This window comes from Phaseolus vulgaris, chromosome 9 (genome assembly GCF_051622355.1).
Source record: "Phaseolus vulgaris cultivar YP4 chromosome 9, ASM5162235v1, whole genome shotgun sequence".
NCBI lineage: Eukaryota > Viridiplantae > Streptophyta > Magnoliopsida > Fabales > Fabaceae > Phaseolus > Phaseolus vulgaris.
The window spans coordinates 13,280,288-13,293,805 of NC_143506.1; the positions used below are offsets into that span (position 1 = coordinate 13,280,288).

The following is a 13,518-nucleotide window of genomic DNA, read 5'->3' on the forward strand; positions in this document are numbered from 1 at the left end:
TAAATTTTTATATTTCCAAAAATGTCCCTTTGATATTTTAGATTAAGTAATTTGAAAATCATTTTTCAAAATTCGTAATTAGCTTCCGGATTACATAATCCGGAAGTATTTTTTCAGACGCATGATTAGTTTTCAAATTACATAATTTTAAACTCTTTTCTAATATGATATTAATTTTCAGATTATGTAATGCATAAGCTTTTTTCTAAATGTGTGTTCGAATTATATAATTTGAAATTTACTATCAAATCATGACTTTTTGATTATATAATCCAAAATATTATTCTAATTATGTAATTCGAAATATGAAGGTGACAAAAAAAATAAAAAAAATATTTTTATATTTTATATGATGTGTGAGAATAACAACAAACAATCTCTTATTATTCTTTTGTAATAAAATTCCTTTTTCTACTCACCCCTTCCCTTCCCTCTCCACACACCCCTTTCAATCCCTTCACAATCTTAAACATTTTCTCTTGTACAAATATTACCCCTTTTTTATGTATTATTATCTTTTTCAACTTATACAGAAATCCTCCAACCTTATCATCGACCTCAACATAATTTGAAAACCTGGTAAATATAGTTTTACATTTGAAAGATAGTTTATATATTCTTTCATCTTCTAATTTATCTAAAGACTACAAAATTATGACAAAACACTAATTTTTTTAGATATAATGATTAATCTAAGGATGCTATCACTCTACCACTTAAAGGTGGAAAAAACTTTAATTACTTGTCAAAACAAAATTCTAAATTTAAATTTTAAAAAATAACACTGGTATATAAAACTTTTACATTCCAAACTTAATCCCTAAGCATACGCGTAGCCAGGTGGAGAGCGGAGCAAAATGTCAAAGTGGGAGCACGACACGTTGCCCTGAACTGACGATACATAGAAAACATAAAAACAAATGAGGTTCGTTAATTTAGTGTTCAAAGTGTTGAAATATCCAAAAATTGGGATTCTAAAATTAGCGTCACTGCGAGCTTCAGTTCATCGGAGAGTCGAAAAAACAATGGACCTGCGTGAATCGATCAGCAACCAAACCGATGTTGCCCTGAGCATGACAAAGCTGTTGTTGTCAAAGGAAGCTCGGGACAAGAACTTCGTGTATTCGCCGCTGTCGTTGCACGTTGTTCTCAGCATCATCGCTGCTGGCTCCAAGGGTCCCACACTCGATCAGCTTCTCTCCTTCCTCCGATCCAAGTCCACCGACTATCTCAACTCCTTCGCCTCTCAGCTCGTCACCGTCGTACTCTCCGATGCCTCTCCCGCCGGCGGCCCTCGTCTCTCCTTCGCCGACGGCGTCTGGGTTGAGCAAACCCTTTCTCTTCTCCCTTCCTTCAAACATCTTGTCAATTCTGATTACAAGGCAAATTTGGCTTCAGTTGATTTCCAGACCAAGGTAACTTTCCCTCTTTTTCACTACCGAATCCTCCATCCCCTTCATAATTTTGCTTTAGAGGCTAACCCTTTATGGAGGCATTCAATAATTTGTAAACGGTTTTTGTAAGACACCTGAAAACACTTTTTTTCCAGTTCTAAAGAATGAAGAACTGTGATCAAAGTAAGATCATTAGGGTGCCTTCATCCAATGGTTGATGACTTGGATCTTCTAGAGCCTTCTATTATCAATTGATTTTATTTTAGCAGAATAAAGTTTTCCATAAAGAGTCAGTTTGGATAAACTTATCTATAACCATTTGAGATTAAAAAATGATAAGAACAAAATTGAAGAAGTTCCTCCGAGATCTTGGGCATAAAAACAAATTTGCAGAAGTTTTCTCATATTAGATTCTTCAAAAAATAGCCCAAACACTTTTATTTGAAGAAAATAAGAAAGTAGAAATAAGTGCCAGCTGAAATTAGCTTCAATTTTTGGATAAGATAAATGATTTCAAGTATTCCAAAAGCAGAAATTAGTTTATGCATATAGCTAGTTTTATGTTGGGAGAGAAACTTATTTTATTTTATTTTATTCTTATTTTCCTCTCAAACAAGACGTTATCTAAACATTGACATTAGACTATGATCAATGCCACCTTCAAACTAAAATGTTATTAAGTACAAATTTCAATGCTTCTTATTCTGTTCATACAACCTTGCCACTGCCCATAAAATATGGAAAACATCCAATTGCCATTTCTGTTTTCATTGCCAATTTAAAATTAACTATTAAAAAGTTGAATTTATCCCTAACTCAATCCTATAAATCCTATAAAACCTATCTTGGTAAAACGATGATTGTATCCACTTATACACTTGAAAATAAAATGAGGATGGTCTCCACTTATATTATGTAAATTAGTTTTCCAAAAATTACTTATGGGATCTCCGACAATAACTTAATGAGCCTCTAGTTTTTTGCTCCGTAATTTAGTACTAGATAGAACACAAATCTCTTGATCCTTCATCAAATTGATTGTAGAGTAACACCAAACTGATTGTAGAGCAACACGAGTGTCAACTTCTATTTGAATTGTTGCCTTATCGACTTGATGGTCTGATTTTGTAGCTGTCCTCATTGCGGCCTGGTACACCATATTTGATCTGTATTATAAATTCTAATTGATTTGGTAGCATAAATATGTGGGGGGAAAAAGCTTTGCAAAAACTTAAATCCTTTTTTTTAAAGTGCATGAGATAAAAAGAGCAACTGTCTATTCATACAATTGGTTAAATTTGATAATATTTTTTACTTTTTAAGGCTGTTGAAGTGGCCAGTGAAGTTAATTCTTGGGCCGAAAAGGAGACAAATGGCCTTGTAAAAGAACTTCTTCCTGCTGGATCTGTTGACAGTACAACCAGACTCATCTTTGCAAATGCGCTGTACTTCAAAGGAGCGTGGAATGAGAAGTTTGATGCTTCACTTACAAAAGACCATGATTTCCATCTTCTTGGTGGCAATTCAGTCAAGGTTCCCTTCATGACTAGCAAGAAGAAGCAGTTCATTAGGCCTTTTGATGGTTTTAAAGTCCTTGGTCTTCGCTACAAGCAAGGCGAAGATAAACGCCAATTCAGCATGTACTTTTTCCTTCCAGATGCAAAAGATGGGCTGCCAGCTTTGGCTGAGAAGTTGGCTTCTGAATCTGGGTTCTTGGAACGCGAGCTTCCTAATCAAGAAATTGAAGTAGGGGATTTCAGGATCCCAAGATTCAAAATTTCGTTTGGGTTTGAAGCCTCTGATGTGCTGAAGGAACTTGGAGTGGTTTTACCTTTCACTGTTGGAGGTTTGACAGAAATGGTGGAGTCTCCTGTGGGTCAAAACCTATGTGTTTCTGATATATTTCACAAGTCTTTTATTGAAGTAAACGAAGAAGGTACTGAAGCTGCAGCGGCTACTGCTGCAACTATAATGTTGAGGAGTGCTCGGTTTTCGTCCAAAATAGACTTTGTAGCTGACCACCCTTTCTTGTTCCTCATCAAAGAAGATTTAACTGGAACAGTACTCTTTATCGGCCAGGTGCTCGATCCTCGTGCTGGATGATATTAGAGACCAGACAACATTGGTAGAAAAATTCACTCCCTTTATCTGTTCTATTTTTTTACTTATGGTCGGATGATCTAAAATTGTTAATGTTTGACTTTGAAAGAAAGTAAAAAGAGGTACAAATGGATCAACTTTTATATTTGTTGCTGCCAACAGTCCTAGTTGTTACCTACTAGTGTAAGTAGTTACGTGATTAACCCAACATTCATGCTCTATTGGGACAGTAAAATTTTAATGAAGTTAATGGTGTGATTGAGAGAGAAGTTTCTAAAATTTGTTAATGTATTTCGTGGATTTTCTTGAAAGAATATTATTGCTTCAATGTCATATACACATGTAGTGTTTGTGTTTATACAAATTGTATGTTGTTGCAACTTTTATTTTATTGCTCATACTTAAAAATGACTCAAGGTAAAATGGATAATTAAATAAAACATGTCAGCGTGCATTTAAGTGTAAATATACACTATACATGTATTGGCAGTGGTTACTTATTCACTTCTAAAATGATATCATCGTGTTAAAAAAAAGGATGAGGAATTAATTTAGCCTTTAATACTTCATCTCTTTATTTTTATTTTTTTTAAATGTTCGTTTTTATTTATTATGGACAACAAATGATTTCACTGTCATACTAGTTTATCATTCTATCAATAATAAAACATAATTTACAACTTCATAAGAATCATCATGTATGTTTTAAATTCTAAAATTTTACTCTCATGTGACCATTTTTTATCTGAGTGTTAGGGTTTTGAATAGCTCCTTGATTAGCTTCAACAACTATTATTTACCTTACCCACTTAGATATACTAGATTTCGATAGTAACTAGGGGGAGCCCAGTAACACTTCTAAAATTTTATACGGAATGTCTCCTGTATTTTTATAAAACATTAACCTCATATGATATAAACTAAATTATATATTTTTTTTTAAAAAATACTAGTTTTTAACCTGTCAAATAACTAAATTAATTTTGTATTCTAACCATTTTTTTAATATTAATTTCTATTTTTGAAAAAAAGTTATAAATTGAATGAAATTGTGTAATAAAATATTAACTTCATGGACCAAAATATGAACGAAGTTTTAGATGGTATAAAGAATTAACTATTCTTTTATAAAGGAAAACTAACATTTATTATAAAAAGTTATTCAATAAATCTTATTCTATAAATAAGTCTTTCACTTTCTTTTTTTATCAATTAAATTTTTGTAAAGTTTATTAATAAACCTAAGCTCGTACTTATTTAATAAAACCGACATAAAAATAATTAAAGAGGATAAAAATAATTAAAGAGGGGAGGAAGAAAAGTGAGTAAATAAAACATAATGTTGTGTAGAGAATGTTTGAGCCCATTTTGGTGGTGCTTAGGAACAAGTCTAAGGCACCTAGAAGACTCTGGTGTTGAACTATTCAAGTCATTCTACACAACATTCAATAATGTGAAAGACAGAATCCGTGGAGATGGATGTGATGGGTTTTTATTTCATTAATAAAACATAGAACATATCTTAATTATTTTTAAAATATTATAACTTATGCTGTTTATTATTTTATTTTCATTTATAAATCGACTAATTTTAACCCTAACTATTGACATATACATAAACCAACATATTTGTGCTTATTAATTTTGTGAACGGAGTTAACAGAATCCACCAACCAACCAAACTAATTGTAAGCAATTTTACATAGATACTTACTTAACTCTATGCTCTAATCGTTAATGTTAATGGTAAGGAATTTACTTGAATGTTATATATATAATTTTATTTAGAATATTTAAGGGGATAAATTAAAAAAAGAAAATCACATTAGTCATTTCTTGAACGTCTTTTATGTTTTTTGAATTCTTATTATTACAAAGTATTTATCGAGATTAATCTTTATATCCTTTCTTTTCTGTTATCACAAATCCCAAAATAAATTTGTTTTTAACTCTAAATATATATATATATATATTTATTTATTTATTTACTTATTTATTTATTTATTTACGCTCAACTTTAATTGATATTTGTTGATGCTATCAAAGAGTACTTTTAAATATGCCGTGTGATGGTTTGTTTATGTGGATTTTTACTATGATGTCATCCATATATCTCTCAACACTTTAACCTAAGATGCATTTCAATTTTTTAACCTAAGAAATTTTTTATCCATCAATTGATAAGGGCCTTTACTTTTTTAAATAAAGAGACTTTATATTTTTAAAATCAAGAGACGTCACTAGTGAGAAAATTTGGTTAGTTATGTAGTAAACATTGTTCTACCCTCATTTTTTAAATGCATACACATCTAATTATATATATAATAATTTTTCATGAAATTTAATGGTTTACATGTCGACGTAACAAAATAAAATAACCAAAAGTTAACTTAGTTTAACTATAAATCATCTAAACTATTAATTTAAAAGCCATTACATTAAAGCGTAATGACTTATGAAATAACAAATAATATATATATATATATATTAATATTTTAAGAAAAAAAAAATATGATCTCAATAATATTCAGTTTAGTTAAAGTTACAAGGATTTTTAGCAATTTTATTCTTTTCTGATTATGTTTTTTTTTTATGTTTGATTTCTCACCTCGTCTACATTGTTATGTTTTTAGTTTTTTTTTTCATTAATTGTCAAATTTACTTTTATAACATTTTAATTTTACATTAAAATTATCTTATGTGAAAGAAGTATTAACGAGATTTCTCTATTATGTGTTGAATATTTGATAAGATATTTTTTTGAGGTTGACTTCTATCTTATCAAAAAATGTTCCTAAACGGATCAAATCCAACTTATAATACCATAAGTCCCAGTCTTAGACTTTGATTTTAAAGGATTATAATTAGACTCGACCTATAATATACACAATTTCTAATATTAGAATCTTATAATCGAATTCGAACTATAACCCCACAATTACTTTTGAATTCTACTATAATGTATTATATAAAAAATAAATAAAACACTTTTTTTTCTATTTTTACTTTGTAGCAAGTAATATATTTATTGAAAAACAAATAAGATGTAAACCAATACAATAATGTTAGCAATTAAAAGATTTCACCAATAAATAGAATTAGATTGACATATAAAACAAAGGGCGGATATTTTTTAAGTATAAATAAATGTACATTTAAAAAAGTTTGCAATAAACTAATATATTTCAATATAAAATAAACAATTGTTATAAAATATCAAATTAAACTTAATAAAAATGCAAACACATGCTTTTATTGCCCCTATATTTCACTAGCTTTAATATAATGAAAATAGTTTAAGAAACTAAAATAAATAAAATTATAAGACTAAAAGACCAAAAAAAAATAAAAATCAGATGAGAGAATCAAAGTTATTGTAACAAACTAAACTTTCAACAAGTTGAAAAGTATTGTCAAATACGTTTCATAAAAGATATACTCATTTGAATTAATGTTTGTGACCATTAAATGATCAAAACATAAATACAACTAAATCACGTGGATAATACAACATTAAAAGGGCTAAATAATAGAAACAAAAATGAATGTGATTTGATATGGTGTGAGAGAAAAAACATTTAAAGGGTTGATATTTGCATCTGACATTAGAAAACGTGAACCAAGTGGAGATAAGTTTTGAAGGGGGTGTGGTTTTTGAGTTAGTTTAGAGGTGGAAGCCCAAGTCAAGAGGCAAGACAAGACTCAGTGGCGTTGCTCTCTTCAATTTCCTTAATTTTGTTTGACAGATAAAACCATTAATTTAATCCAAAGTCAGAAGTGTTGACCAAAATATTCGCCATTCAACTGAAGAGCCAATTTGAATTGGAAAATGTTGCAAGCAAAGAAGGAGCGTAGGTGTTTCCTTCCACGGGCGCTTCTTCTGGGTTTGCTTTTTTGCACACCAACTTCCCAAGACGCTAAACGCAAAAGCACCACTCTCACATGACGACCTTCTTCTTCTTCTTCTTCTTCCTCTTCTTCTCAAACAATGAGCACCGCTAACTCTAACAACCCTTCTTCTCCTCCACCTACGATCAAACAACGTAGGCTCACTCGACAGGGGAGACTCCGATACGTCACTGACAAAGACGCTGGTCTGCATTCCACCACTTCTCTACCCTCTTCTCCTCTTCCCTCCTTCAAGTCCGCTTCCGATCATTGGTCTTCCTCTGCGGTTCCGCAACCGCTTCCGCGTCCAGACTCCCCGTTGACCCGCCGATACGACCATCATCACCTCGGATCTCCCCCTTTCGAACATCCTGGCTTCGCTTTTCCCAGGTAAACCATCGCTGCTGTTCCTTCCACTCGGTCAAACGTGTTGTGTTGGATTCTGAATCGTTTGCGATTGATTTTTACGTTTCAGAAGGTCGGTGGATCATGAAGCGGTGAGAAGTATAAGGTGTGCCAGCAATTTGGGTAGACCTTCTTTTGATCCGGGGGCTTCTAATGCCAAACACGATTTAAGAGTGAACATTCCACCTGCAAGAGTGTTGGCAGGTGAGTTCTCCACTCTTCATGGATAAGAGGAAAATAATTGCTAGGAAATCAATCTCTGATGAAAGTTATTGACTTATTCCAACTATTTGATTTTGAACTATATAATAATTTCATCTATTAATACACTTTTTATATAGTATTTTTTCTACTATCGACAAAGGTTTATAAATAGTTGTTCAATTTTGTGTGTCTCATATAGTTTCTAATAAATTTTAAATTCTCATAGCGATCTAGGAGCAACATATGTCCATGTTTTTTTAGTATGTGTTATGTAAAGATGAACCGGGACTTTGTAAACACTGTGGTTCTAAATGTCACCTGGGATTAAATATTAAATGTTGGAATATTTTTGTTTTTACACTTCTCGTTTTTTTGTTGTCGAGACAGGTAATACTAGTTCATGTAAAGATCACACAGAACACTCTCAAGATAATGACTCCGAAAATGTTTCCAACTTGAGATTGCATTTTTCGGCCAAGAGTGCCCCCAATAGCATATTCTCCAGCCCTGTCACTAGTCCACGTAGATCCAGCAATGTAGATTTCTATGATCCTTCTATCATTTTTCCTCAAGATTTTAATGACATTTTGAGAGTGTCACCGGCTAAAACTGCTCAGAGTCCAGATCGGACTCCTCTGCGCAGCCCAGGGAGCCTCCTCAATCCAGAGGGATGTCAGAGTCAGCTTCATAAACATAGCTCAAGAGTGTTGCCTGAAAATAATCATGTTGATGCACATCCACTGCCCCTTCCTCCTAGAGCGTCACCACCGCCAGCACAGTCATCTCCCCAGCATCAACCAAGTATCTTGCACCTCACCGTAGAAAATTCACCTTCAATGAAAGGTCAATGGCAGAAAGGAAAACTTATAGGGCGGGGATCATATGGATCTGTTTATCACGCAACCAACTTGTATGTCCTTCATCTATACTTTCGTTGCCTTCATGGGAGGTTTTATATTGTTGTCACGTCACAGTCATGGTTTCATTTGTAATATTATTGAAAATTGCTGATAAATGCAATGGAAGTGGCTGCAACTGCGGTCACAGAAATCCCAAAAACCTTGATTTTTGCATGACTGTGGACTGTATTTTAAAGCCTGACTGTTATCTGCTTTACACTTTAACTTTCTGTTTGTGTCAGAGAGACTGGAGCCTCGTGTGCAATGAAAGAGGTGGAAATGTTCCCCGATGATCCTAAATCTGCCGACTGCATAAAGCAACTTGAACAGGTTCTTCCCCCACGTGTTTTAATTTTATTATGTTTAAAAACAATATCTCTGATAGAGAAAGCAATATTATGGCTATAGTAAAAATGATATGCATACAAAATAACATGGTCAAGCCGATAGCATAATTTGATTCCTACCTGTTAATTACAAGTCCGGATTCCTCTAAGAATGAGTTATTCTCATTCAGCTTCTAGTTTTCTGCTTTTACCAATGGTGGAAATACCTACAAAAATACTTCGACGCTGAAGTTAGTCCGAATATGATTTGCAAGTGTGAGAGTTAAAAATTATCTGTGTCTCTTGGATGTCTCTCCTATTTATCCTTTCTGGTTGGATCTTTGGTGTCATGGACCCGCCCGTAGGATCCAAAAGGGGGCCAATCACGCCTTAATAATGCTTTGTAGATAATTTGACATCTTACTGTCTAATAACGTTTTAGGACCTCTTGTGATTTATGTTAATTATGCCGAGAGGCCGACGTGTTGTCGGCTTCTCGGCCATCCAAACAAGAGTTGGATTTAGCCCATTGTCACTGTTGATTAGCTGTTAAATGCCAACGTGAAATAAACACATGAGCTGAAATTATAATTGTTCAGGAATAGTTTGGAATTTTTATTTTTTGGAACACAAGAATATTTTTTTGATCTAAATATTGTCACCAGCTTTAATTTCTGTCCATTCTCCAATCCTGTCACAGGTTCAGTTCAGTTACTGTAGTGTGTTTTGAAGTTCATTGTTCTGGTAACTAGAACAAATAGTCTAAGGTTCATGGTTTCATTGTTCTAATAACTAGAACAAGTTACTATATTTGTTTAATAGTACAAGGCTAAGATTAAGTAGAGGTCACTCTCAGACAAACAGACGTTTATACGTACAAACTAGGAGAGGTTTTAAAGACAAGTGCCTTAGTACTAAAATTCGTTTCTAACTAAAACAGAAGCCTAGCTGATATAATTTGTAAAGAATTTTGAATTACTGTTTACATTTTCTCTTCCATTGGTTGTTATTTATTTTTCCATTGAACTGAAGTTTTTTCTTAAGTACTCTATAATTGTTTGTATACCTTTTCCAAATGGCTGGTGTTGAGCCTGTTGTTCTGAATAGTTTCATGTTTCAGGAAATTAGAATTCTCCGTCAATTACACCATCCCAACATTGTGCAGTATTATGGAAGTGAATTAGTGAGTTAATTATGGTTCTTGTTTTAACTTTTAACTTTGTTGTTACCAATAACATTAAATTTGTGCAATATCTTGGTTTTCAGGATGGAGATCGACTATACATATATATGGAGTATGTTCATCCTGGATCACTTGATAGGTTTATGCATGAACATTGTGGAGCTATGACAGAATCTGTCATTTGCAACTTCACAAGACATATTCTCTCTGGATTGGCATATTTGCATAGTACAAAGACTATTCACAGGTAACAACTTTGATGAAAAGAATTAATTTACCTCGTTTTATTTCTCTAGATATTATATCTCATATGCACTATATACTAACATCTGATGAACTAGTTTATTCTTCTAGCTAAAATTGTATCTCAAACAATAAAAAAGTTCTTATGGAATTTGTTCTTGATCTAGTAAAAGTTTCTTTTTTCCTTTTGGGTTGGATTCTGATAATCAACTTAATCAAGTACTTATTTAATAAACTTCTTCTCACATGAGGTGTTATACCATACATTTGATGAAACTTACTGGAATAAGCTAAAAATTTAATAAATTAACCCCAAAAAATTAATCTAAGATAAAAAAATTTATACGGTTTTCATAAGTTTAGATAAGCTGTTTTCATAAGTTTAGATAAGCTTCCCACCCTCGGTTTCTGTTTTTTTACCTAAAAGTCCTGATTGCTATTGCTGTTTATGATTCTGTAGGGATATCAAAGGTGCAAACTTGTTGGTTGATGCATCAGGCATGGTTAAACTTGCGGATTTCGGGGTGTCAAAAATTGTGAGTTTTGAATTCTGATCTTCTATTACTTTTATTTAGGTATAGACTATTCGTGTGTATTTCTAATTATTTTCTCATTTACAAAACAAGTGTTAACTTGACACAAATAGTTTATCAGTTATCTTTGATGGCAGTAATATTTATTTTTGTTTTATTTGTTTTCTTTTCTGCTGGTCTAGTAATTTTAACAATCTGCTCCTTTCAGCTGACAGAGAAATCATATGAACTTTCATTGAAGGGTAGTCCCTACTGGATGGCTCCCGAGGTAATTTATTATTTGTATTATCTATGGAGATTTAGATGGGTAATGAGTAATGACATGCCACTTTTTTTTATAATTTGTTGATTGAAGCTCATGAAGGCTGCCATAAAGAAAGAATCCAGTCCTGACGTTGCGTTGGCCATTGATATATGGAGCTTAGGATGCACTATCATCGAAATGCTGACAGGAAAACCTCCTTGGGGGGAATATGAAGGGGTGAGCACCTTATGTGAACCCATTTTAGAGGATTCCACATTTTAATTTGTTGGTTTAATTTACCAAGATCAACAATCCCTCTCTACCTATGCTAGTGGCAGGGCAATTATGTAAAACAAACATTTTCATTATCAGCAAAAGAAATACTAATGCCATGCACTACATTCTGCATGGATATTTTTTTTCCTTTTTTGCAGGAGAGTTCTTTCTAGTTTAAAATTATGTTTTCAAAATACATTCTCTGGAAACTAACATTCACATGAACTATTTTAACCACATTTCCCATTAAAATATTTCCATGGATGAGGAGAAATTCGTGATACGAGGATGTAAAAGTTGTAGGCATATGAATTATTGTCTAACTCTTCTAGAGATATTTTGGGCATGTAAAAATCACTTAGACCTGGAATACTGTTTCCGTTGTTTCAACGTTAATATATGGCTAAGCAAAACATTTGAATATCCTTACATCCCTGATATTCCTATTCATGACATTGGTATTCTTGTGTTTGGTTAATTGGAAAATTTAATGACCTGGTTATTTTCTGTCCACTAGCCGCAAGCCATGTTCAAGGTACTGCACAAATCCCCAAAAATACCAGAAAATTTGTCGTCAGAGGGACATGATTTCCTTCAGCAGTGCTTCAGAAGGAATCCTGCAGATCGACCATCGGCAGCACTGCTTCTTACTCATGCCTTTGTACAAAATTTGCACGATCAAGATGCTCTACTTCATTCACAAGGGCAAAGCTGTCCCAGAGGAGACCCTGGATCAGGAGTAAGTGCTAATTATATCTGAACTCCTTAATAATGGACCAATGTCAAGGTCCAAGGAGATTGATCATTATCAATTATAAACAACCTCTTGTTTGAGTTTATAGGGGTTGAGCTGTCTATATGGAAGAAGAATTTTTTTACGATCTAGAATCACAGTGGTTCTAGCCAATCTTTACATAAGATGCTGTTGGATTTTTCAATTATTTAAAAGAATGATAAAACAAAACTGTCAGAGAGATTGACCAAACTGGGATCATTATATCTCGTATCATATAATAACTTTTCCAATCTAAAACATGATTTGCTTATAACTTGCCCAACTGTTTTTTCTCTGTAGGATGATTCAAGTAGACATAGTCCCGGTCACAGTTCAAGAAATAATAACCGTAGTGTAGTGCCAGCCTCCATTGGCGCAAGGTTTTTGCACAAAATTCATAATTTAATAGGGTATGTTTTCGTCATTATTTGCTCTTGGTATTTGACAATATTGTAAATGTTAAATTTGGCAATATGCTCCTGCTACCTCATTGCATAATTCTCTTTGTTGTTTTTGTATTTGACAGTGACACTTCGAAAAAATATGACAGCGAGGAATCTAATCATGTTACTTCTTCTCGTAAGTCTGCATGCTCGATGACAGAAATAAACAGTCCTCAATCTCCTTTGAAATCTGGTGCCCTCAATTACATGGCCAATTCCAGCAACATACCCCTCACCACCGTTATGAGAATCATCAGGCACATTTGAAGCCTGTCACAGCTAAGATTTGATTAAAAGTTAGAATGATAACTATCATATATATATATATAGCAGGGATTTGGCAGCTAGGAGTCCTCAATGATGTTGAAAAAATATGAAGCTGGTGTGGTAAAACCAATGGGAAGTTCATATTCCTTTGAAATTGCTATTATGTACATAAGGACAAGGTTAGTTTAGTTGAACTAATTTGCACTCATGTAATTCACATGTAAATTTAATTTATTATATAATATTTTAGGAATAACTTCTCAGACCATTACTGTTTTGCTTTTAAAAGTTTTTTCTTTTATGAAAATAAAACTTTATTTAATTACTATAATTAATTT

The 13,518-nt window shown here is 32.9% G+C and overlaps 2 protein-coding genes across 3 annotated transcripts; both read left to right on the forward strand.

The window, feature by feature from the left end:
* Positions 1-818: 818 nt before the first annotated feature.
* SERPIN1 (Serine protease inhibitor (SERPIN) family protein) lies at positions 819-3,773 on the forward strand. The gene is made up of 2 exons (XM_068624615.2): positions 819-1,415; positions 2,718-3,773. Exons 1-2 carry the CDS (start codon positions 921-923, stop codon positions 3,495-3,497), a joined length of 1,275 nt encoding a protein of 424 aa, XP_068480716.2. The 5' UTR covers positions 819-920; the 3' UTR covers positions 3,498-3,773.
* A 3,328-nt stretch (positions 3,774-7,101) lies between these two features.
* Positions 7,102-13,448, forward strand: LOC137820774 (mitogen-activated protein kinase kinase kinase 5). Of its 2 annotated transcripts, none has more exons than XM_068625014.2 (12): positions 7,102-7,772; positions 7,858-7,991; positions 8,379-8,901; positions 9,133-9,220; positions 10,337-10,399; positions 10,483-10,646; positions 11,103-11,178; positions 11,384-11,443; positions 11,531-11,656; positions 12,213-12,434; positions 12,771-12,880; positions 12,997-13,448. In XM_068625014.2, the coding sequence occupies exons 1-12, from the start codon at positions 7,483-7,485 to the stop codon at positions 13,178-13,180; spliced, it is 2,040 nt and encodes a 679-aa protein (XP_068481115.2). In that variant the 5' UTR covers positions 7,102-7,482; the 3' UTR covers positions 13,181-13,448. The 2 variants fall into 2 exon arrangements, with proteins under 2 accessions (XP_068481115.2, XP_068481116.2); XM_068625015.2 differs by having other exon boundaries at positions 7,274-7,772; positions 7,861-7,991.
* Positions 13,449-13,518: the final 70 nt, after the last annotated feature.